Below are 25,588 nucleotides of genomic sequence, written 5' to 3'. Positions count from 1 at the left end.
CTCATTATCCCGTTTCACCCTCTGCGACACCTTTTATGGGCGCCATTAAGGTTTAAAAGCAAATGTTAACAAACCCGGCGCAGCCCGTCACGATTAGACAGCGCTTTAGAGAGTTTGGCTTTTACAGTTCAAAAGGTTGACAAAGGATCTAATAAACGGCGTCTGGGCTGAAGCGACGGGTTTAATTCGGCTTTCCAAGCCTGCGAACCCCGCCCCCCTTCGGCAGCGTCGGGATACTGCACCCGGCGCAACGATCACGCAAAGCCAACCGGGTAAAAACACTTACTGCCTCCGAGCAAGGATGTGATTCATCGGTAAGACGCCACACTCTGTTACACTCTTCTTTTCGGCGCTATTGTTTTAAATCTTCCAGGCGGACGAAACAGCATCAATCTGCTTTCTGTGAAAACCAAGGGCAAGAGAAAGACCAGTGCTATGAAATGCCAGTTAAGAAGACATCCTGAAAGAAGCGGAGTTGCAAATACTGGCATTTATTTATCTTATTTTCATTTTTTTTTTTTTTTTTACAAAAGTCTGATGCTCTAACATGGACAGTTGACATCCAGGAGGGGGCAGCGGCAGAGACGGACTGGGTCAGGATGCCCGTGGCAAGTTCCCGCTCCGGGAGCAGAAACTCCTCTCCGAGGCTCACAGGAAGTCGTACAGGTACTTGAGAATGTCAAAGTTGACCGTCCTGAAAGATGGATCACACCCGGTGGGAAAACAACCCGGGTTAAGGTCAAATCCTCACTTTCGCAGGCCTGTCAGGGCGGAGTGGGACGGAGCACACACACACACACACAAACCTGGATATAGCACGGATGAAGTCCATGGAAACAGCACATTTGTACTTGGGGCCATCGAGCTGGTCGTCATGACTGACCTGAGTCAGGAGCTGTAAGGTCACCAGGGAGGAGATCTAAACAGGGGGAGACAGAAATTAAATCACTCTGTTCTGCCTTTTTTCAAAAATAGCCTCCCAGCCTTCGGCGCCGGCGGTTCCACAGGTACAGCAGGGGGTTCGGCAGCGCCGTCTCCTCACCGGGGGTGTAAATGGAGAGCACGCCGCCACGGGACGGCTGGGTGGAGATGTCACACATCTGAGGGATCTGAGACTTTCTCATGAGGTCAGAGGGAAACATGATCCGTTTGATGGGATGTATTCCAATCACACAACTGTAAAAGGCTACATGCAACAACTGTATAATGCTACATGCACCCCATTCACACAACTGTGCAATGCTACCTGTACCCCAATAATACAACTATGCAATGCTACATTCACCCTAATAACACAACATGCGACAACTGTACAATGCTACATGCACTCCAGTAACACAACTGTACAACGCTACATGCAACAACTGTACAATGCTACATGCAACAACTGTACAATGCTACATGCACTCCAGTAACACAGCTGTACAACGCTACATGCAACAACCGTACAATGCTACATGCACTCCAATAATACAACTGCACAATGCTACATGCAACAACTGCACAATGCTACATGCAACCCATTCACATAACTGTACAATGCTACATGCGACAACCATGCAAGGCTACATACACACTAATAACACAACTGTACAACACTACATGCACCCCATCCACACAACTGTACAACACTACATGCTCTGCAATGATACAACGGAACAATGCTACATGAGACAACTGTACAATGCTACATGCAACCCATTCACACAACTATACAATGCTACCTGTACCCCAATATTACAACTATGCAATGCTACATTCACCCTAATAACACAACTGTACAACGCTACATGCACCCCAATCACACAACTATGCGATGCTACACGCATCCAAGTGATGCCAATGTGCAAAGCTACACGCGTCCCACTAACACAGTGGTCCTGCAGCAGCTGTGCACTCCCAGAGTCAGCCGTCCACAAACCGGATGCCACAGAAAAACACCTGCGCATTATTCCAGGGCACCAGTGGCCAAAAAGCACGATGCCAACCAACAGTCTAGATAAGGGGCGAATCCAGCCGTCTGTCTGCGAAAGAGGCTGAATCCAGACGGTCTGCGTTCGGACGTGTGCTAAGGATGCACTGACACACCTGCACAGATCTCACATGACGTGTGACGCCTTTCAGAGATAAGTCGTCTCAAATTCTGGGATCGTTTTTGTCTTTTTAAACAGCAATAAACACGTCCAGTACACAATCACGCCGAGCGGCCTCTAGTCAGGTCTTGTATTTTATGTAATAGTCATTAGCCTCTTCTCAAGACAACCTGCTCAATGATTTAACAGGAACCATCACACGTTAGTCACTGCGGAAATGAGATGTTTGGAACCGGAGGTTGAAAAACCATCATTTGAAATTATTACGGTGTACATTCCTTTTCATGTGTTAATCTGGCAAAGAGGGGAATTGCATTAATATCAATTACCAGTCGGAGACGCTCTGTTTTTTTGTTTTTTTTTCCTTCCCCAGGCCTGCGAGGCTCCGCGGCTTACTGTGGGAGTCGTGTTAATGGAGACGGATTACAACCCCGGCAGAATTAAATGGGACTGAAGCCGGAACGGTCGCGGAGCCTGGTGCAGCGGCGACCGGAGGGCGAGCGCTACATGGCCCCCGAGGAGCGGGTGTTTAAAACAAAGAAGCAAAGCCGGCGGAGAAATTTCAGATGTTCGGCGTTCCGACGGCCAAACGCAAACTTAATTTCCCTTTAATTTTACTGATCAGCAACATTCACTCCGGCATTTATCTTCTGCGAGTACAGAAAAAGTCACAGGGAGCTGCAACGCCAACGCAACCGCTCGCACGACGCCCAAATCAGGCAGCACATAAATCACCGCGGCGTGTTCGCCAGCCAGGGAAAAATTAAGGGGGGAAAAAAAAAATCAATATTTTTCAAAGTGTTGCACTAATGTGTGTGTCTGTGTGTGTTGCATCTTTGGCGAATCAGTCTTCCATGCCACGGTAAGCTACACCTGACTAACCTGCGAGAAGATGCTGGCGGTGGGGGCGACCCTGCTGTCCACCACGCTGTAGAAGATGGCGAGCAGGCGGTCCAGGGTGAAGGGCTTGGGCCCCAGGAGGTGGTTGCTGGTCTGGAAAACACCAACAGCGAGTCAGCGAGGTCCGAAGGCCCATCCGGGGGGGGAAACGGCGACGCTTACCTTTTCGTTTTTCTTCAGGAAGTTGGTTTTCCGGATTTTGCCGTGATGCTGTGGGGCGTTCAAAGACAGACAAGGGAGGTGGGAATCAGAGCTTCTTCGGGTCAGGATGAGCGCAAGCGGCGGCTGCGATTCCTCGTCTTACCTTGAGGAAAAAACGCCTGTCGGTGCGAGCCGGGTTGTAGGACGCCAGGTAGGCGGCGATCAGCAGGTACTTGGAGTAATAAGGCAGCTCGACGTGAGTGTGAGCGGACAAACCTGCAAGGGAGGAGGGAAATCACAATTTAGGGCATTCAGAGACAGACATTCACTCATTCTGAATATTTTTTTTAAAAGTTAAGACATAGCGGTAACATCCACAAATACGCACTGGCTGTAAGACGGCTGATGAAAAAGCTGAATAATAAATAACACAAGGAAAAGTCCACCCATTTGTCTGACTCAAGCTGATCGCTAAAACCATTAAAGTGATCTTCTTCGGAATTGAACGGCCTCAAAATTTCATCGTCCCGACATGACGAGGCTAAATGTTTTGGCGCCGTGAAGCTCATTAGCACAAATCTATAAATTAGCCGCATGGTTGTTTAAGCCGCCGTGTCCAAAGCTTGTGGAAAAAATGTACCGGAATTTACGATCAATATGAACAAGTGCACTGCAGCATCTTTAGCATGTTGAGGTACGTTTCACTCCTTCATTCTTTATTCCACTAACACACATGACATGCAGCATTCACTCTCATTCACACGCCATCTATTTCACATTCACATGTCTGGACAACATAGTGTCTCCACTGAACCTCCTGCATGTGTTTGGACTGTGGGAGGAACCCCACGCAAACACGGGGAGAACATGGAGACCCACCAAAGAAAGGCCGAGCGGGGACCTCCTGGTTGTGAGGCCGAAGCTCTAACTGCGCCCCCAACGTGAACATCTGCTTTGCGGATGCTATGTGAAGCGTGTGTGTTCGTACCTCTCAGAGCTCCAGCTTCTGCCTCCGCCTGCTGCTGCACCTCCTCCCACTGAAGGCTGAGCAGACACGCAGACACACACACACACACACACACACACACACACACACACACACACACACACCATGAGTGGAAAAGCTCCTCTAGTGGAGAAGAAAGGCCTGACGTGCGGCTGCGTGATGCTCTGACCTGGACACCTCCCTCAGGTACACCGTCTGCATGGCCCTTTTCAGGTGGGGCTCGATGTTCTTCCACAGCTTGTGTGTGTCGCTCTCCTTCGCTGGAGACACACCGGCAACAGTTGTGAAGGGTTGGCGGGGAGGGGAGTCGCTAAAAATACAAGGTCGGCCACATAATTCGGCGTCTCCCGTCGACGCGATGGAGCCGCAGCTCCGTCGGCTCCGCTCTGCTCGGAGATTTAATTAAACAAGCCCTGATAAGTTTGCAGGCGTCTCTTCCCGCCCACCAGCAGGCAAACGCACGCTCCGCTGAGCACATGTGGGTTCAGATGTTTTTCACCGGCGCGGTGATGGAGACCCAAGCGAAGCAGATATAACAGCTCGGCGGTTGTTGGAAATCCAACGCAGTTGTGTGTGTTTTCGCACGCTCGACGATATAGTCTCAGCCTCGGCCGACAAAGGTTGTCGTTTTGCACTCGGTGGTGAATCACTGTCACGCCGCTCCTCTCCAAACAGACGTCGAGGGTGTCTCTGCTTCGGTTTCCATGGTTTCACCGAAGGCGTTATGGTCGGGCGGCGGCTGCCACCCATCACCGACACTGTGTTGATTTTCTCCCCCCAGCAGAGAGGCTTCTTCACTTCTACTGTCAGCTGGGGAGTTTCTGAAAATAACTGCCAGGGTAGGTTATGATGGCAGTGATGGATGGAAGGGGGTTGCTGTGCTAATGGCTGTCCTTAGGTGGGAACGAAGGTACAACTTTTGGGGATTCGAATGTGAAAAGGTGATATCCGAAGGTTGGCGGTATTCTTGGGGCGATATTCTTGTGTTTGCGATTGTCTTCCTCACGTTCTTTGCTCCATCCTCAGCGTTTTAGGTGAGGGGTGAAACGTCTTCAAATGAAAAAAAAAATCAAGCGGAGTTACCGCGACGAGAAGACGTTTACAGGAACCCACCGCGACCTAGATGACCGAGAACCTCCACAGACACGATTCTACTAGTTTTGATTTTGCAACACCTAAATGTCGCGGCTCAGCGGGCGTAGGGATGTCCGAGATCGCGTCCTAACAAAGTAAAATGTGCGGCGTGTGTGTGTGTGTGTGTATATTTGTATCGACCGGCCATCAGAGGAGTGAGTTCCCTCGCTGATGCATTACCTTTTCCTTCTGCCAAAGGCTCGCAGAACTTGGAAAAATTAAGTGCGGCCTGGTTAGAAAAGAAAACAAAAAGAGAAATCAATGATACCGGGCTGAAGGAAAATCAATGCGGTGAAAAATCCCGGCTGAATTGTGAGGGTTCCCGACCAGGTGGCGCAGTTCTCTGAGATCCCGGCAGACGGAGTAGAAGACTCCCAGCAGGATGTTGACGTAGGCGGAGTAGAACTCGGACGAATGTGACGGATGCTTGTCCAGGGACAAGATCTGCTGAAGCTCCCCTGCAAAGGAACGGAGGGGTTTCATAAAGCGTCGACGTGACATAATAGCGAAATAGCAAAATACCTTTGCTGTAGTCCGGGAAGTGGAGCCGGAGGGGCTGGAAGCAGCCGGTGCTCGGGTGGAAGTTGTCCCAGTCGATCTCGCTGAGGAGCATCACGGTGACGTTGTCCTCCACCTGAGGAGGTCAGATGCCACTGCGAGTTGTTATCGCTGATTTGTGACGCTTTTTTAAAATGCCCTGAACACGGTGAACCCGCGTATTCCACAATTTGCACTAACTGTTTGCGGACGATGAACTTTTTCCTTTTTTTTTAATTAAAATAAGAGTTGTTTCCCTTCTTACAGTTTAATGAAAGAGCTGCAAACTCTTTCCCCAAAGTCATTCATTAAAGAAGAAGCTCTCCCTCTTCCTCTCTCTCGGCCCGCCGTGTCGTGCGAGAACAAAGAAGTGGTCCTCTTGATGAATAACACATAGCAGGAGAGCGTGCTGCAGGCCTCACCAGCTCCTGAAGGCGCAGAAGGACGGGAAGGAGATTGGCGTCGGCGTTTCTCAGAAGCTCTGCTTTTTCCATTACCTGTGAAAACATGAAGGGTATGTACGTCGGCGCTAGGGGAAAAGAGGGAGGGGGGGTTGGAGAGGCCATTTTATCTTGGAGAATAGCTGCTCTCTGTGAAGCAGAGACCCTCCGTCGGCTCGAGATGATGCTTGTGCCTTAAAAAAAATAAAAAGTGCAGTCTTCTCTTTGATTAGCATCTGGCTAGGATTCATCCTCATCTTTTCAAGCGGCCCACTGAGCAATTTTGCGGCGTATCCGTGTTCGTGCACGCCACTCACTATGTATCTGGTTTCCTCGGCCGGAGAGACGGCGCACTGTTGCCTGTAGACCCGGACAAAGTCGGAGAGGGAAGGAGCGCGGGGGAGCAGCGAGGCGGCGTCGCGGCCGAAGAACGACAGCAGCACCCGCTCGAACAGCAGCGCGGCGGACACACACTCCACGCAGCTGACGGTGGCGTGAGGAAGCTGCACAGAGGGGAGGAAAGGGTTAATACATCTTCGTGTTCTGGGGCTCCTCTGCTCTGCACATCCAGAACGAAAATCTGGCGTTCCCATGAAGCAGCCCCGCACAACTGGTGGGACGCTGGACGACGGGGACCGAGCTCCTGCCACGCGACGTGAGAATAGAAATGGGAAAATAAGTGTGAAGTTTTTTGTTTTTTTTTTACATAAAGGGAAAAATACACACATCTGCTGTCCAGTTAGGGAAGGGTGGCGGATCAAAAATAATGACGAAACAAAGATTTGGAAAAAAAAAAAACAAAACTGCACACCGAAAAAGCTCCAAAGCAAAGATGAATTTATTTTAGCATAACAATCCGCTCTTGTTCAGAAGCTTAACCCTTAACCCTGATGCTTGGTTAAGCATCTGAAGAAGAGCGGATTGTTGCTTGAAATGTGATGCTAAAATAAATTTATCTTTGCTTTGGAGCCTTTTTGTGGTGCTGATTTCTTTTCAAACCTTTGTTAAGTATTTTAATTCTGCCCTTTCGCTGAAATGTTTACTGAGCGCTGGTGCTATAAAAAAAAAAAAAAAAGATCCGGGTGTGAAGTAGCTCCTCTGACGGATGCAAAGTTTTAAAAAAAGTGACAGCGCTCCAAAACACCTGCGATGGTGGAAACGAGGAGCAGTCCTGATGGTGAGGTTGCACAAAGAAAGACCAAACCAACAGTGGATTTAACGTCCGGATGACGGCCTTATAGGTTTCTGTGTAAACTCCTCATAGTAAAATCTATGCACTTTTTAGTTGAGGTTTAACCTCTGGTTTGCGTTGTTTTCTTGGGTGTGAACCTGAGCTCACCAGATAACCGACTGGACGTCTCGAGGAGCACGTCAGAAGCTATCAGGATTTAGCGGTTTCAAAAGAACCGAACAAAGAGAAGCAAAGTTCAACACGGCTGCAACTGAACATCTCGCTCCTCTCATTCCCCCTCGCTCTTTTGCTTCTCCCTTCGCAAATCCATGCAGACATGGACACACATAAACTCTCACCAGATACCATAAAAGGAGCTGTAGCCTAAACATAGGTCTGTCACGTCGTTCTCCTGGCGCCTGCAGGACAATCCCACAGATACACTATCATAACCATGTTGATTGACGCAAAGTTTATCACGGTTAGAGCAAGGGAACCATAATCAACACTGATATTCCGCGTTGGGTGTGAGGGTCGGGCAGGGACAGGCGCAATTATCTCAAAACCATCTCAAAAGTAGTGCTAACAGTTACACGGCTCTGGTGACGGGATACAATAACAGCTTTAATATTCATAGGAGAAATAACGGCGGACGCCTGGCGGGACCGCCGTAGTAGATCACGCCACGCCCCCCGCGGGAACATCTGAAACGAGCCCACCTTCGCCCACAGAACCAGAAGGAGGAAGGTAATCATTTTCCCCCGGCAGGGGTTTCCGAGGAGCGTCTCGCTCACCTCCAATTCCGTTAGCAGGACGCTGATCACATGACTCTTCCCCGAGGCACGATGACCATAGATGAAGATGGAGGGGTAGCAGCGCTGATGGGGCTGGGGGGGAACAAACATCGGCGCTTTTGAAACTCGGCCCAACCCCAGAATGTCACTGTGATGAATGACAGTCCGAGTTCACATGGCTTCCTCCTTTCAGTATTTTTAGCCCCACGTCATCAATCAAACATGGGCAAATCATTGGGAACGAGCTGGAAATACAAATCTTAACTCTGGCAACAAACAGAGACAGGCAGTACATCAAAATCAAATGAATATTATCTAGATCAGCTGGTGGATTTATAATACTGAAAAATGCGATACATGGATTTATTGTCTTCATCAGGACAAAGATCATTGGTAAATGGAAGGGGGCGTTTTAATCAATAATCACTTGAAACTTTCACTTGATTTTTCAAAAAAAAAAAAAAAACAGGTAAAAGCAGTGAGCATTTGGCTTGAATCACCTTTGAAATCCCATAATTACTTCCTGAACTGTAATCAACATGACCAAAAATGTTGCATTAAAACTGAGCAGATAGTGCATCAAGATTAATGAATATTAAATCAGAAATGGCTTCAAAACACCAGTAAATAAAAAATATCAGTGTGAAATTAGAGACACATGAGAATCAGAGAAACATGAGTCAAGGGCTGAGAAACAACATTCAAACAAAAAAACGCATTATTCTACTTATGTAATGCTTTCAACACCTTCACACTGCATTACATTCATTCAATCACACACACACACACACACACACACACACACACACACACACAGCTGTCATGCAAGGTGCTAACCAGGCCATTGGGAGGAACACAGGGTACAGCATGTTGCCCGAGGACGCTTCGGTGTGCAGACAGGCGGAGCCGGGGATCGAACCGCCAACCTTCGGATTAGAGGCTGAGCTACCGCAAACCCCAAACATTAAATCTGGTGTTTTTGAATAAAACCAAAAACATGTTGCGGCAGTGAGATATTTAGCTGACGAAAAGACCCCATATTCCTTTATCAAATGGATTAGTTGAATTAATTATCAGCAACTCTTGGGCAGGATTTCATCCGCCTCGGAGGAAAATAGTCATATGCACAGGGATTTAGTCAAATCTGGTCATTGTTAAAAACCAAAGCCTGCTGGTGAATATCACCATAATGCCTTAAATTGAAAAGCCAGCCCTGACTGAGTGATCCCGGCCCTGGGTGTCTAAACATCGAGAAAAATATATGCTTGTCCCTTTGGACTTATGCATTTATATGCATGAATATACATATATATATATATATATATTTGAATAGACAGTGTATGAATGATTCATATTAATAATAGTCAAATATTACTTCTCTCAAGACGACGCAACTGCACATTTTTTTCCTTGTCACCAAAGTGAATGTTTGCTTTTATGCAGATAAGTTAGATGTAGTGGTTTATACATACACTTCTATGTAGAAAATACTGGACGGAGCTGTCAAACAACAGGCTGTCAACTGTGCAATTCAATCACAAAGCTGTTTTCGCAAGAAAGGTTTTACTTGAGTTTCTCATCATTTGTGAAGCAACAGTAACCAGAGATGTTCACCTGGAGATGATGTTTCTTGTCTAACAACACAAACCAGACAGGTAAAATATGCTGCTTGGAGGGGATGGGCAAAATAACAGTAACCTCTTAATGTCACTGAATGGCAAGACTTCTAGTTAGATCAACAAGTGCAGGATAGAGACGATGGGAATGTTCGAAAACTCCAAGCATTTGCTAGCATAGCATCTGAAACCACCAGGTCGCCTACCTGCCCCATTAGCGACAGCAGCATCCCGGCTTGGCTCTCCCTGCACGGCAGCCGCTCCGCCACCCTCCGCAGCCTCTCCTCTTCATACCCCGGGTGCTGCAGGACCGTGGACATCATGCGTTTTGTATCTCCGAGCACCAAAGTCCTGTGCTACTTCGGGTCGTGCGGCTAAAAAACAAAACAGCCCCGACGTTAGCTAAAGTTAGCTTGTACGCTGACACGACTGCCGACGACCAACTCGGGTTTTCTGTGCAAAAACGACAAAAAAATGACCAATATCATCGTAAACTCGTAGCTTTCAATGCGACAGTGCGATGAGAAGACATTGTTAACCGAAAAGGACGTTAATAACTAACTTAAAGGTACAAAAAAAGGGTAATATGAGCTTGAAACGACAAACACAGCTTGGTTAAGCGTGACAGAGTTTCGAGCGTTTTCGGTTTACGTCACTTACCCGCCTTCGGTAAACAGCCAATCAGAAAGGCTCAAAAGAATTATGGGTAATGTAGTTTTAATCTGGATGCGGAGTAACGTGAAATATACTACTACTACTGTTACTACTACTAACAAAAATAACAACAACAACAAAAGTAATCATAGAATAACTCTATAATAACAAAAATGACAGTTCTTATTATGAATAATATTGCAATTCCAATTTAAAACCAATTATTTCAAGAAAAATAGCTGACATCTTTGAGATGATGGATGGCCATGGAGGCAAGACGAAAACTGTGATTAAGACGTTGACAGCTAATCTAAAAATGACAAGACGTAAAACTCATCAAGATAAACGCAGGGTGTCCTCACTTCAACTTTCCCAAAAGTTTGAAGTGAAAATAGAAATCCTTTATCGAGCCTGTAGTTTGGATGTCTCTTATTATCCTTTGCAGAGGGAATATAGGAAGATAAGGGACTGTAATTCAACAAGGATTTTAAGAGAAAGCCACACCGGGGTCACGATTTTCTAGTAGTGGAAAATCGTAGAAAACAGAAAAGTAGTAGTAGTAGTAGTAGTAATGGTAGTAGGAGCATCGTCATCATTGTTGCTGCATGTATTATTATTATCAATAATGAAAATAACATGCCACTACCATTGCTGTCCATTATTATTGTTATAATCATAGGAATTTATTTGTCTCCTAGAAAGCCCAATGCAGTTGAATCCATGCTGAGTATTAACCCGTGCATATCCAGCAACAACACGAGTAGCCGTGTGTGTGTGTGTGTGTGAGTGTGTGCGTGTTTGTGCGTGTGCCGAGCGCCACGGCGTCTGTTTAGAGATTCACGCGTGTGGAGGGGGGGGGGGGGGGGGGGGGGGGGCGAAACGGGCTACGTCAGCGTGGGATTAAGGGATGTGGGTTAATATCCCGGGCTCTCCTGCAACTCCGGATCCGTCCGCGGTGCAGCGAAGTCCCGCACGCCACGCACACCGGCCGGCTGCGGGGTGGAACGCAAACCTTTTTTTTTTTTTTTTCCCTCTCCGAATCGCTATTGGATGCAAAGAGTGCGGTTCTGTGAATGGAAGCTCGCCTCTCCTCCTCCTCCTCTTCCTCCTCCCCTTCTTCCTCCTCCTCCTCCTCCTCCTCCTGCTGCTGCTGCTGCTGCTTCTGCTGCTGCCGCTCCGGAGCGCACGGCGTGTTTTTGCAGAGTGATGAATAAAAGCCGGAGGAGGCTGCAGGCGAGCGGCTCTGGGCGGCTCGGCGCTGTGACTGCAACCGAGGCGGTGGGAAGAAAGAAATCAAGTCAATAAAATCGACCTCGAAGAGCGTTGAGAGGGAGAAGTTGTGCACACGGCCGCGGATGTGAGTTGCGCGCCGTGAGGACCGAGCCGCCTTCCTGCAGCCGGACCGGAGGATGGTCCCCGGGGCCCCCGGCGCGGCCACCACCATGCTCCCCGCCTCCGAGGCTGCCAAGATCTACCAGACCAACTACGTGCGCAACTCCCGCGCCATCGGCGTCCTGTGGGCCATCTTCACCATCCTCTTCGCCATAGTCAACGTGGTGTGCTTCATCCAGCCTTACTGGATCGGGGACGGCGCGGACACCCCGCAGGCGGGCTACTTCGGCCTCTTCCACTACTGCATCGGCAACGGGCTGTCCCGGGACCTGACCTGCCAGGGCAGCTTCACCGAGTTCAGCAGCATCCCCTCCGGCGCCTTCAAGGCCGCCTCCTTCTTCATCGGCATGTCCATGGTGCTGGTCCTCACCTGCATCAGCTGCTTCGCGCTCTTCTTCTTCTGCAGCACCGGGACGGTGTACAAGATCTGCGGCTGGATGCAGCTGGCGGCAGGTAGGAGCTCCGGCTACAGGTGGGGGGGGTCCGCCAGGTGACTCCGCTCGCTTGTGATGCGCTTCACCGCTTCTCCTGAGATGGTTTCCCTCTCCGGGCTGCAGATGCGGGAGGTTGCGGAGCGAGCAGCTGCAGGGGAAACGGTGAAATCCTCTTTCGCTTTGACCTCTTAGGCAACTTTAGGTGGTTTCGCTTCGTTTCCCATCCCTCGCTAACTTCCGATGGGGGTATTTAACTCCGGTTTTCCTTCACCCTGACAAGAAAGAATCACATTTTTGCCTTTCACGCGCTCAGATTGGAGATCCATCCTGAAATTGACCTCCCAGAACGATCGGTTGATCCGCTTCAAGCTAGTTGATGCGCTCAGGTGATAAATGTCACGGCGACACGCTGATGGATTTTCTTCTCCCCTCGGAATCGCCGCGATCGTCCACGCGATGGCTTTTGCTCCCGCTGTCTTGCATCAATTAGCATCACCATGGCAACCCCGAGCCCCACCGGCCGATTAGCACCTCGGAGAAGCCTCATCCCTGGATGGTTTCCGCTCGTGGGGAGAACCCGGGCTCTCGAACCCGCCGAGAATTTCAGGTCCTTCGGGTTGTGAAAGCGTCCGCGGTTTTCTTCCTCCGAAGCTGGAACGCTGTGATGACACGTGAACGTCGTTTGGCGAACGGACGGGCGGACGGAGGAAATCACCCTAATCGTCGCAGGTCGGCGTGTTACATCGTCAGCGTCTTAGAATAATGTTGACAAAAACGTTTTTTTTTTTTGGCTCAAACCAACTCCTCATTCAACAAATGACTCAGTTTGCTGTGTTTTTTGAAAAATCTGTTTTAAGAAGGAGGACCGCATCATCCGGCAGCCTTGAATTCAAGGTCACGACCTGCGGGATTTTGGAAAAAATGGGATCGGGAGCAATCGGGGGCGTTTCGCGTCCAAGCGATGGATCGGAACCGGAGGACAACCTCCAATACCGATGTTCGTCCATGTTCTTTTGCCGGTTCGTCGTCTCCGATCGATCCCCGACGGGCTTCACGCCGTCGGAAGTCAGTTCAGTTGGCAATCAGGATGTCCTGATTGTTTAATGAACGGCGGTTACTTTCAGATTTGCCGACTGTAATCGTTTCCACACCTGTTTGGGTTCTGGAAACGTGAATCGCGGTAAGACGTCGTTACAAAATGGCACCGGTTGGCGGCGATGGGAACTCGTGGACGGTTGGAATTTTTTTGCGTCAGGGTTTGGCGAAGCTTGACGTAGCGCGTCGCTAACTGCCTATGCGCCGACCTTTAACCCGGGCGCTTCGGTGTCAGGTTATCGCCGGGGAGCGAACGTCCAGAAGCTCCACGCTCGTACATGTCGGGGTTTTGTCGGGAGCGACAGCCGGGCTGCACACCTGACGCCCGATAACGCCGCTGGATGTGGCGTCTGACTGACTGATGTTATTATATCAACGCTCGGGAGCGCGGTATTCAATTTTGCACCTTCAAAAGGGATGTCAAGTGGAACTGGGACGTGCTGCTTATCACCGTCACATTGTGTCTGGGAAAGCAGGACGAGATACGCGGAGACGCTATCTCGCCGCGTCTGCGGCGGCGAGAGGCGGATAATGACAATGATCCAGGGAACGTTTGAAAGCTGAGGTCTTTATTTTGAAACGCCGCTCGCGCTGCGAGTCGAGTAAGACGTCACGCTAATCCCTGACGCTCCCTTTCATCCGTCAGGTGTCGTCTGACTGGCGGATTTTTTTTTTGTTTTTGTTTGTCGGTTTTCCCGTGAACTTTTCCCCCCTCGCCCGACTCCAGGCAGGCCCGGCACGTTCGGAGGTCAGCCGTGAATAGGGCGGGTTGGAAAAAAAAAAAAAAAACAACAGCGGGTAATTTTACACCCGATACACAGGAGGGAAATCGGAAAATGTTAAAAAATACATTGGGATTTTCATTCATTCATTCATTCATTCCTCGTGTTGTTTATTGCAAAGGCGGGTTCACCCTGGACCAATCACAGGGCCCCATACTGAGACATAAACACATTCAAACATTATATTAAGACACACAACCATTCATGCTGTCATGCTGTTTCTTGTCACGTGCATTTCCGTCATACAGTGAAATTCTCCCTTTGCCGTCTGCGGTGCATTTAGATGGAGATTGATGAGAAATAACGATAGTGTAAATATGATTGGAAATATGAGCGTGCGACGCAGAAAAAAAAAAGAGGAGAATGAGCGTCAGTTGTTTAAGACAGCGGTCCCCGACCTTTTTTTTCTACCGTGGGGGCTGAAATCATAAAAAACTTCAGTCAGTTCACAGTATTTCATCTGAAGCTCTGAAAAACAGTCGTTTTTCAAAATAAGATCCGGAAGGTCTCATGAAAAAAATATCATTTGTACCAAGAAAGATGGGGGACCTCTGGTTTGAGAGTCTTCTACCCGGCAACCGTTGGACTTTCTGAAAAATAATTCACCCTCTCATTCAAACATTAAACACACATTCAGAAACTCATTTTCTGATCAAATACTGATTTACAACCGTTCATCCTCTCATTCACAACATTCAATTATTCACCCTCTCATTCACACGGCTGGGAAACGTTTCCAACCTGAGACCGTCTGTGTCGCTTTTTATCTAGAATAAGAGAAAATTGTGATGTGTCGCCTGAACGGAAATGGTGATGTAAATATTCAAAAACGGTTTTTGAATATTATGGGATGCCCGTCGGACGAAGGCAGGAAGGGAACGTTAATCATGAGAGGGAACGCGGTGTGTTCAGGCGCTCGGCTCCTCCCAGGAAGCAACGTGAACGGGCTGGAAATACTGTGTGTGTGTGTGTGTGTGTGTGTGTGTGTTGGGGCACTCGTGCACATCTTCATCACACAGTCCATTTAGTGAGCTGCACACGGAGCCTTTGATCAGGTCACATGGTCTCTCCGGGCTGGTGGATTGGCGCACACACACACACACACACACACACACACACACACACTATTTTCTGCTTTTTCTTGCCATTAATGGGCTGTGGACTCGCCGCTCCTACTTTTCATGATTTGACGTTTGGTGGCTCGAGGGCACGAGGTCGCGTAGTACATTTGGGAAATATACAGCGTGTTATGTCGTAAAACAACGTATATATTCTTTTCCCCTCACAAACCGCTCGCTTCGAAACGCAGTGATACTTTTCCGACTAATATTACGACCCCGAAGGCGTCCCCTGCTACTGTCGAGCGCACCTGAATATAAGCAACACCGGCTGAAAATAACTAAACAAATATATGTTTACATATATACAGGACTGTCTCAGAAAATTAGAATATTGTGATAAAGTTCTTTATCTTCTGTAATGCAATTAAAAAAACAAAAATTGCTCTTTCATGATATTCTAATATTTTGAGATAGGATTTTGAGTTTTCTTCAGATGTAGGCCATAATCAGTAATATTAGAATAATAACAGGCTTGCAATATTTCAGTTGATTTGTAATTAATCCAGAATGTATGACATTTTTGTTTTTGTAATTACATTACAGAAGATAAAGAACTTTATCACAATATTCTAATTCTCTGAGACAGTCCTGTATACGTCCACGTTGTAACATGAGCTATTTACACACATTTTTTGTAAACGTCGAATTAAATACATTCTGGTAACATCCACACATACATACTGGAAATTATTTTTTTCAAAACGATGCCTGCAACGCGGTCAGTGAAAAAGATGGATAATAAATAACACAAGGAAAAGTCCGTCAACTCCAAGTGATCTTTATCTTGCTAAATGTTTTGGCGGCGTGAAGCTTGTTCGCCCCTCCCAAAAAAAAAAAAAACATACTAGCCGCGTTGTTGTTTAGGATGAGATAATGAGATGAGAACAACTTTATTTATCCCAAAGGAAATTGTTGTGCCAGAGTTTCAAGTAAAAAACATAACAGTAATAGATAATAGTAGAAAGGAGGAAGAATTGTCTTAACTGTAAACTGTAACTACAAAGATTGAAGATTCCCTGCGGCTGAGGGAAGAGGAATTAAAAAGCCGCAGCGTTCAAAGCGTGTGGAAAAAGTAGCGTCTTTTCGCCCGGAATTTACAGTAAATATGAACAAATGCACTGCGGCATCTTTAGCATGTTGAGCTACGTTTCGTTCCTTCATTTTCCACTTCCATACATGACATGCAGCATTCACACGTCTGGACAACGTAGCATCTCCACTGAACCTCCTGCATGTGTTTGGACTGCGGGAGGAACCAGGAGAACCCTGAGGAACCCCTATGTAGACACAGGAGAACATGGAGGCTCCACACAGAAAGGCCCTCTGGGGGAATCCAACCTTCTCGCCGTGTGGCTGAATGAATGAATGAATGAACGGGAGGCGTGCACTTTTGCAGGCTAGTTCCTGATCTAAAGCTGTAAGCTGATGACATCACCTGTGGTCTGATCCCATAACACGTGTGATGAAGAACCGGAAAAGGCTTTGCGGTGATGTAACCCTTCTTTTTACTTCTGGTTTCTTTCTTCTCCCGCTTGAAGACGCTGAAGCGACGGGAGGAGTCGGTAGGGGAAGGGAGGGGAAGCGAGCGGGGAATCGTGGCCGAACGGGAAATCCAGCCGGAGACGAGAGGAGGATCCAAACGGCAGACCAATTCTGAGAGGATTAGCAAAGTGGATCTCCTCCTTTAGCTAATGGGGATTGTAACGGTGGAGTAAACGGTTTAGAACTCAGAAACGGCGAGGGAAAGAAACCCGGCGCACAAAACCTTCCGGTTTTTCCTTTCCGTTCGATTTTAAATAGCACGCACGTTTAAAAAAAAAAAAAAAAATCCTCTTAAAATGCGCTTCAAGGTGGCACGTCGATGGTGACGGATACACAGACACACAAAATCCATGAATTTATTTAAAATATGCTAAAATATGCACAGGGTGAACCGATCAGTCAATCAATCAATACCTCCCCGGGCTTTTTATCGAAATGTCGGCGAGGAGGACACGACTCCCTTAATTGGTTCTGAGGAGCGGCGACGGCGGCGGCGTCAAGAGCGTGAACGTGCGCGTGAATGCGAAGGAGGCACGGCGGCGCTCTGGGAATACAAACGAAGGAAATGGGTGGACACACCGGCGGTTGGATGCTTCACGTTGGCGTGGTAACGAACCCGAGTGAGACCCGGAGTCCGCCGCCCCGGACATCTCCATCTCATTCGCACGTGGAAATGCCGATGGAGATGTCAGCCTGAGAGTAAACCCTTCACACACACACACTGGCGGCGTGGACGGCGGTTCGGGTGATGTAAAGGTGCGAGGTGTTTTATGGCCGTCGTTTTCGTCCAAGATGCTGCGGCGGCGGCGGCCAGGCCGGACGCCGGAGGTCGTCATATCGGCCTGCCAGCGGCCTACAAATCTGCCACCGCCGGGGCGGCGAGGGGAGGCGGGGGTTGTCTGACATTGACGCTCGACGACTGTTTCATCGGCGAAGCTCTGGTCTCCGAGGAACTCGCTCTTTTTGGAGGAATCGGAAAGGGCGCAGCGTTTCCCTCATTTTTGTCTGCAAGGCGAAGGGGGGGGATCTGTCTGCTGCAGCCACTTTATGGAGAATTTATGGATTTGACTTGCGCGGTAAAGACCCCCCCCCCCCCCCATCCATCAGTGTGATGTGAAACCCAGCTGTCACCCGACACCCCCAGATTTACGCTGCTTTCTGCTAAATGAGTAGCGACCAGCACCGGTAAACTACTGTAACCAACCCGTGCACCCTAAAAACTCCATGACAAGGTTATATCGCCACAGCCGGGAGCTGTCAGCAAGTATAAGCCACTCAGAACATTCTCATTTCAATAATTTTTTTCTGTTTTTTTTTTTTTTTTTTTTTCTTTTGGACTAGCTTGAAATCAGTGTCGTGCGTCGAGGTTCACGGCTGGTGAGGCACTGACTTCATCACAATCAGATTTACAAACATATGAACACTTCAGAGGAGCTTCTTCAAGTCTAGGAGTCGCGAGAAGAATCCCTGGAATCAGGAGCGCCCCCTACTGTGAGGCAGGGGAACTGCCTGCCTCACTTAGTGGCTTTTGGCAGCTGTTTTATGATCGCTCAGCACAAGAAACTAGCACACATACAGTTGTTGCCATAAAAAAAACAATATAGTTCATCTAGCAAAAGTGTTTAAACATTTTAATAGCGACAGTAATATGGTCTTAATGCAGAGCATGCCGTCATTGCGTAATCTACATTGAGGCTAAACGGTCCGTGGCCTCAGCGCACGTCTCTTCTCAGAATTCAAGGAGTAAATATGAAAATCCAGCCATTTTGAATAAAAAATACCCTTGCCTTGCAAATTACTGATGAACAGAACCATTTAATTGAACATGTTTTTCTTTCCAAGATTGGCAAGTGAGGCACGGCTTCTCCTGCCTCCCCTGACCGCTTGAAATAGAGACATACAACCGTTCACCCTTTCATTGACACAATTCAGGGTCTCCAATGAACATCCTGGATGTTCCTGGACTTTGAGAGGAACCCGGAGAACCCTGAGGAACCCGAGTAGACACGGGGAGAACATGGGAACCCCACACAGAAAACTCCCTCCTGTGGGAATCCAACCTGGAACCTTCTCGCTGAGGCTGAAACCACTCCGCTTTGTTTCTCCTGAATTAAAAAAAAAAAAACCCAACTAATTCCATCTGGCTCCTCTGAAACGTTCTCGTCCGACGTGAGTGATTTTGGCAAACGTGGGCCTGATGTTGCGAAGGTCCCCGCTCCCGGAGGCGCTCGCCGATTGATAACATGTCACGGCGCGAAGCGGTGATGAGTTTACCTTTGAAAAAAAAAAAAAAAAAAAAAAGACAGAAAGAAAGCGACGGGTGATGGACAGATGGGTCTCCGGGGGCGACGGCGGCCCGTCTGAACGAGCGACGCGTCTGATCGGCGAGCGGCGAGGTATTTAGAGCCTTAAGTGTGACTGACAGCTCTGATTGCGGGGTCGCGGGGACGTGGCGGCGGCGGAGAGACGGAGATTATCCGAGATGGAGGCGACTGTCGGGGCCGCCGAGCAAATGAAAGTGACACCCGGAGTCCCTGTTTTTCAAAAGGCTCGGGGAGGGATAATTACGCGCCGACAGACGAACGCGCTTCTGTTCAGGTTGCGTCGGCGAGTGGAAATAACGGGGGTGTTTATTGACGGCGCGGGGAAGATTTACATGCACGGGCGAAACCGACGGGACCAAACATGACACGGGAAGCGTCGCGGCGAGGTGACGGAGAGGTGACTCTTTGTTTACCCAGACAGAAATGCTGCACTGCGGCGACGGGCTTCGTCGGAAAACTTTCGGAAACAGAATCCGACCAGATGTTTGACGGCGAATTTAACCTTTGACCCTTTTACGTTTCGTCCATTCGTCCGTCTGGAACGCTTAGCCTGCGATCTGGGATAGAAAGGGGGCGGAGCCTATCTCAGTCCACATCGGGCGAGAGGTGGCGTTCACCCTGGAACCTTCACAGGGCCACATTTAGAGATATACAGTCGAAGCCGGGCGTTTTCCATCAAATTTGGAAGCCTCGGTGCAGGAACGCACACACAAACAAACTTTCCACGTTGTGTCGTCGTAGCGTAGGAGAAGCTGGCGTGGAATTCCACGCTGTTTACATCGTTCATCGTTGTGTTCTCCTGGTTTTTCCTAAGCTAGCCTCATTACGGCTCCCAAAACGTTAAAAGCGCTAGTCATAGCGGCGTTAAGAAGGAGCTCAGAATGACAGAGGATCTGATAAAGGAAATAATAGCTAAAGGTGAGAGCGTTGTTGGTGTCGGCTGAGTCAAACATCTGTACCATCCTGAAGGACAAAGACGCACTAAAGACGACTGATGTGGCTAACAGAGCAAAGCTAGTTTGGAATGACAGACAGCGAGTGTTAGCTGTCTGTCAGTGTTAGCATTCGCTAGGGTGTCGTATGCCAGAAGGCTTTACTTTTGCTGATTTAGCAAAGTAAATGCTGAGTACAAGTGCTGGCAAGAAAATCAAGAACAACAGAAACGCAGCAATAATTAACATTATCTTCCATCTGTATTTTTGCCGCACATTAACTCATAAAAAGTTTTTTCAAAAGCGTGATTTGGGGTCTGGAGAACGGATCAGTGGGGTTTGCAGTGACTCCGGTAGGAAACTTGGATTGGGTTCGCCAACATTTTGGTTCCCGAACATAGTCCGATTTAAATCCGTCGTCCGAACCCCCCGAAACGTCTCGCTTTTGGTTTCCACCTCCAAACTGATTTAGATGCTAACCAGTTTCCCTGAGCGGCGGCGTGGAAGCAGGTGCGGTCGCCTTCTGCACCTGAGAAAAGCGTGACGTCATCTCTACAGGGGACCCGATCGGTCGCGGGCGGCGGTGGACGGATGGCGTGAAGCGGCGGCGGCGGCGGCGGCGTCCCTTAAAACCAAACAAGAAGACGTGTGTTTCCTGCAAGGCCGCCTGCAGCCCTGGTTCTCGCAGTGTTTGCCAGGAGGAACTTGCTTTAATATTTCATGAGATCGACCGGCTTTCTCTCGCTGTCAGGAAGGGAGCAGCGCCGGGGTTCGGGGGAGACCGCCGGCATTTTCTAAATTGGCGGCGTGACGACGGGAGGGGGGGGGGCCGATGGCGGCTGACGGGGAGATAACGAGGTTCCTCCCGGGACGTCTGCGGACGTCGCCGGGCTTCTAATTTGGATCCCTCCCCCGGCTCTCGGAAAAACAGAAAAGACGCTTATCTGGAGAAAACCTTTTGAGCCTCGGCCGGTCCGGATTAGGTTTAATCCGAGATATATTCATCCAGGTGAGAGGGCGGCGCCCGTGCAATCACACGCCACTCCGGTTTCACATCCGGCGCCGTGGGAGACGCTCCCGGCTCCAAACTAGCCTCCTCGCCGCATGGGGGTGGCGGGGGGGGGGGGGATCAGTGACAAATCCCCCGCCAGGAGACAGTTCTAATCTGGAGAAGCGTAAGCCGAACCCCAAGGGAGCGGAAAACACCCCCCGCTGTCTCCAAGGACGAGAAGGAGGCTCCGAAATAACACCTCCAGGCTTATTACTGAATTCCTGCTTCGCCGTGGCGTCCCCTGTCACCTGGATTATGTAATAATAACCATAATCAGGACAGAAGTGGCAGGAAGCCTGAAACCCAGCGTGTCTTCTGGGTCACAACAAGGGAACGCAGGAAAAAAAACACAAATAATAAGATCCCGCAAGACTGAAAGGGGAAACAAGAGCGGCGAAAAGGTGCAGGTAGAAGAGATGAAGATGTGCAGGATGGAGAGGATCGGTCCATCGGACTGAGATGTTTGGAAGAACGATGATATCGGTAGAAGGTAGAAGGGTTTGGAGGTCTAGAGTCGCTCCTCATCTGGCGGCTCAAACCTATTTGAATTGATCGCACGTCTTCTGGTCTCCATGGTGACGTAACAACCAGCAACCAATAGATGAGCTACGACAAAACCGCAAACAGCAAACCCGGCTTGTACCGAATAAGAATGAAGATCCTCGATGAAATTTTTTGCTGATGAGCGGCAACCAGATGGGTTTCTTCATGCCGCTGCGTCGGCCGCCGCGTCTGGAAATGCGGAAAGGTCGGCACGCCATTAGCGGCGCCGCCAGGGGTGATAGAATCTCACGGGCCGCTGTTCGCCGTCACCTACTTAATCCGTCACGGCCGCCGCCCACTTCCTCCGGCGACACGTTTAATCCCAACCGGCGGAAAGCTCTTTAGAAGTTTCCCGTCGCCAGGTTAAAAAGGAGGACATCGCCGGGAGGCGGAGCCTGATGAGATGTGACGGCACGGCGGCGAGCTCACGGGTCACACACGGGCTGCAGAACCTCCCAGAACATGCAACAACATCGCACACACACACACACCTTTCAAAGAGCCCACAACGAAAACAAATGCTACGCTAGGTATGTAGCTCCACCTGCTAGCTTGAATCGCCCGCCGTATTCTTGACGATTCAAGAAGATGCTAATTCGTGTGTGTGTGTGAGAGAGGGGACGGCGGGCTCCTGGTAGAGATCCTGGAGATGGTGGAGATCCTTCTAATTAGCGCCATTAGAAACGGCGTCCATTAAGTCGCCATTGGGGTTTTCGGGGGTCGACCCGGAAGACACATGAATAGATAACTAGATAAGCAGCGGCTCTTCTGAGACGGAGAAATGAGAGAAAACATCTTCAGCGCCGGCAGTGGCCTTCAAGGACGCTCTGCAGATGTTGCGGAGCCGCGCTCGCCGTCAGAGATGCTTTTATTCGCCTCAAGCATTCAAAAGGAGCTTTGTGGAGAACATGTGCAGGCGCAACAGGGAAATATCCCCCTTTTTTTTTTGTTTTTAAATCTCATTCATTTCATTTTAGAGGTGTTTGGTCCACATCTGGACAATTTAGGGTCTCCAAAGAAGCTCCTGAGGTGTGAGAACCCCGAGGAACCCCTCGGAGTCCGACCCTGCGGGGAGGAACACGAAATGCCGCTCCAGCCTCGGCTGGGATGTTTGAGTCTGGGCAGGAAATCCCTCCATGGCGGCAGAATTACACCAGGGATTTGATGTCGCCTCGTCTCCGCACCGACCCGCAGGTGTAATCAGGTTAATAGACGGCCTACTTATGTTGTCATTCAAAACGCAGAGCGCTGCTGTTCAGCCGGCGGCTCAAAACATGTACACCCGTCGATTCCTGGGGTTCGCAGAAGTGAAAAAACACAGGCGCTCGTTCTTGTTCACGTTCCTGCTGAAGACGCGCTCGGCAAATGGCAGCGAAGGAGAATTCGCCAGCGCGTCCGTGGGCTGTTTCCGTCTTGGCAGGAGAAACGCTCGAAAGCTGACCAGCTCTCTGCTTTCCAAGATAGGAGCTTGTCGCTCGTCATGTAACTGCCAGGAGGAAAGACAGAAAAGGAAGAAGAAGTTGAAATGCTTGGCGTGAGCAGCCTTCATCGCTGTTCCACTTCACGTCCAAGACTGTCCGGATCTATTTTGCGAAGACTCTGGCAAACTCGACATCTGCTCTGCGAGGAAGCCATGGCAACAGGCGCTTTCCGACAGGAGGGTTCCAGGAAGTAGCCTCCTCCAGGGGAACCTTTTAGTTCTGCGTTCCCAAAAAAGACGACACGGACAGCGTGGACTTGGAAGCTTCTGCAGCGTTCATGGAATAATTCACAGACTATCAGATGGGTTGGAGTGTTTTTATCTTCTCCTTGCAACCCCTTTAGCCATTAGCTAACTTATTTTGGACAAAATCTTGGGTTCTCGGGGCTCACAGGAGAACATCTTCTGTCCAGGAAACCTCGGACCTCCTCGTCACTCCGTTTCTTTCGGCATTATGTTCATTTCGTTGCGAGCGAACAGCTGCCCAGTGACCACCAGAGTTTCTTAAAATGGCACTCGGCAGTTGGAAGAAGTATCCATTTGTGAGCGTGGCTTCTGAGTTCCACCAATTGCCAAAGTTACATGAGTTCCTATGGAACTGTAAGAAGACCATGCTGTGGAGTAGAAGCTAAGATGGTTCTTGGAACTGAGGTCCATGGTCCCTGGTTGCTCTGCTGTCTGAAGCACCAAGAAACAGCCTAAAAAGTTCTAGGAACTGTAAAAGGTCTGCACAGTGCCAAAGGGGCCATCCAGGTCATTCTGGACAGATGTAAGGCCTCTGGCTCTTCACCAGACCTCCCGTCAGTCCACCCAGAAGTGCTCAAGCAACCAAAATCGTAGGGTACTCTTTCCAGAAGTTCCTTGGAGGTGGGACAGTTATGGAGCCACAGTACCCTTGAGCTCACAGATGAGTACTTCATGGACTCCAGTCGGAGGACTTCCTTCTTGGTGCCGCAGAGATGCTTCGCAGCCATGGAGCTCCTCTTTGCACAACCGAGGGTCATCTCTGGCATCAAAGACCAACCAGGGATCCCCAGTTAACTGAAACGTAAACGGGCGAAAACGTGAACATCTGAGGATACGTCACCAGGGGGTTTGTCTTTGAGCTTCTCAGAGCGGCTTTCAATATCTCTTCTGCTCCAGCTGCACTCACTCCCCCATGGGATGAATTCCGAGAACTTTCCCATCCGACAAACGGCTGCACCCCTTCCAGAACTCGTCTCCGCCCGAGAGAGGTTTCATGTCTCTTTATCGTCCCCGGTGATTTCCAGTCGGCCAAGAAACGGATGTAGACTCGCGGTAGTCGGTGGGCTTGTTCAGGCGGCGTCATCATTTAATAATCCCGTTTAATAAGACGAGGCTGTTAAATGAAAACAGCCCAGGGTCCCGCCCATGGCTCGGCAATCCCTGCTCCCAGCCCGCTCCCGCCCGTATGCTTCCTCCTTAAACCAGTACATCAGCATAAGCTCCACTTATTTCTGCGATGTTAATCCTCACAAAGGAAGTCCGTCTTTAACCCTGCGAGCCTGAGCCAGTGCTGTCCCCTTCCTTTGTTCCTCTTGTGTAACAACGCTATGAAAGCCTCCGGCCTCGAGCGGGAAACCTCTCTAATGCCAGAAGAGGCTGGAAGGAAGGGACGGAGAATTCAGTCATTCATTATCTACACCACTTATCATGCACTTCGGGTAGCCTATCCCAGCTGCCATTGGTCGAGAGACGGTGTTCACCCTGGACCGATCCAAGGGCCACATTTAGAGACATACAACTCTTGACCCTCTGGTTCACATGTCATCAAGATACAAACAAGCATTCACTGATTCATTCACATGTCATATAGAGACATGCAAGTATTCACCCTCCCATTTAGAGGTCAGGTTGAGACCTTCAGAAGGTTCTGGACAAACATCTGTCCTCTTCTTGCTCCAGATGACCTCAGTCCAACTTCATATGAAGGCCTTCTTGCCACTTTCCTTTCCTTAAACACAGCAACTCAGTGGATCCCCACCGCGCTCCAAGGGTTGTCCACACCTTCTGGCACTTTTGGAGGAGGAGGAGCCTCATGGATTATGGTTTATCTCCTTGATCATCGGGTCAGGGCGGGACGGGGCGGCTGCATGATTTATCCCCGACTCCCCTGAAGTGAGCAGCGGCACAAGGACACGATGACCCATTTGAGATTTGAGACGCCGCTGCTTGTCAGCGTTTCACCCCGAGAGGTTGAATGAGTGATGGTGGTGTCGAGGAAGAGGAGGACACTCCTTCTCCTCCTCCTCCTCTTCTTCTTCTTCATCCTCGCACGTCTGCCGCCAGCCGGCTGTGACATCTGGCCGTCACTCTGAGAGCGACTGATGCCGCGCAGCGCCTTGATTTATGTGAAGGCTGCACCACTTGACCTACTTCTTAAAG

The 25,588-nt window shown here is 49.4% G+C and overlaps 2 protein-coding genes across 3 annotated transcripts in view; one reads left to right on the top strand and one right to left on the bottom strand.

The window, feature by feature from the left end:
- Positions 1–490: 490 nt before the first annotated feature.
- On the bottom strand, positions 491–10,446 carry orc5 (origin recognition complex, subunit 5). Its single transcript, XM_086146338.1, has 14 exons — positions 10,039–10,446; positions 8,217–8,309; positions 6,569–6,754; positions 6,234–6,308; positions 5,797–5,908; positions 5,602–5,732; positions 5,455–5,503; positions 4,310–4,400; positions 4,123–4,178; positions 3,298–3,410; positions 3,156–3,203; positions 2,976–3,086; positions 807–919; positions 491–694 (listed from the first exon to the last, which is right to left on the bottom strand). The coding sequence occupies exons 1-14, from the start codon at positions 10,153–10,155 to the stop codon at positions 649–651; spliced, it is 1,341 nt and encodes a 446-aa protein (XP_086002464.1). The 5' UTR covers positions 10,156–10,446; the 3' UTR covers positions 491–648.
- Positions 10,447–11,412: 966 nt separating this feature from the next.
- The window catches only part of lhfpl3 (LHFPL tetraspan subfamily member 3), a 30,104-nt gene continuing 15,928 nt past the window's right edge, over positions 11,413–25,588 (top strand). For both annotated transcript variants that reach the window (XR_015106123.1, XM_086146352.1), the window contains exon 1: positions 11,413–12,331. Coding sequence is in view for 1 of the 2 variants with exons in the window: in XM_086146352.1 (XP_086002478.1) it covers positions 11,896–12,331 (436 nt within the window). In the remaining variant the exon portion in view is untranslated. The remainder of the gene's footprint in view (positions 12,332–25,588) is intronic.

Source organism: Fistularia commersonii, chromosome 5 (genome assembly GCF_037954325.1).
Source record: "Fistularia commersonii isolate RoL2024-O1a breed Wild chromosome 5, RoL_Fcom_v1.0, whole genome shotgun sequence".
In the NCBI taxonomy this organism is placed as follows: Eukaryota; Metazoa; Chordata; class Actinopteri; order Syngnathiformes; family Fistulariidae; genus Fistularia; species Fistularia commersonii.
The sequence above is the reverse complement of the archived record's forward strand: the minus strand, read 5'-3'. Positions and strand labels throughout refer to the sequence as shown.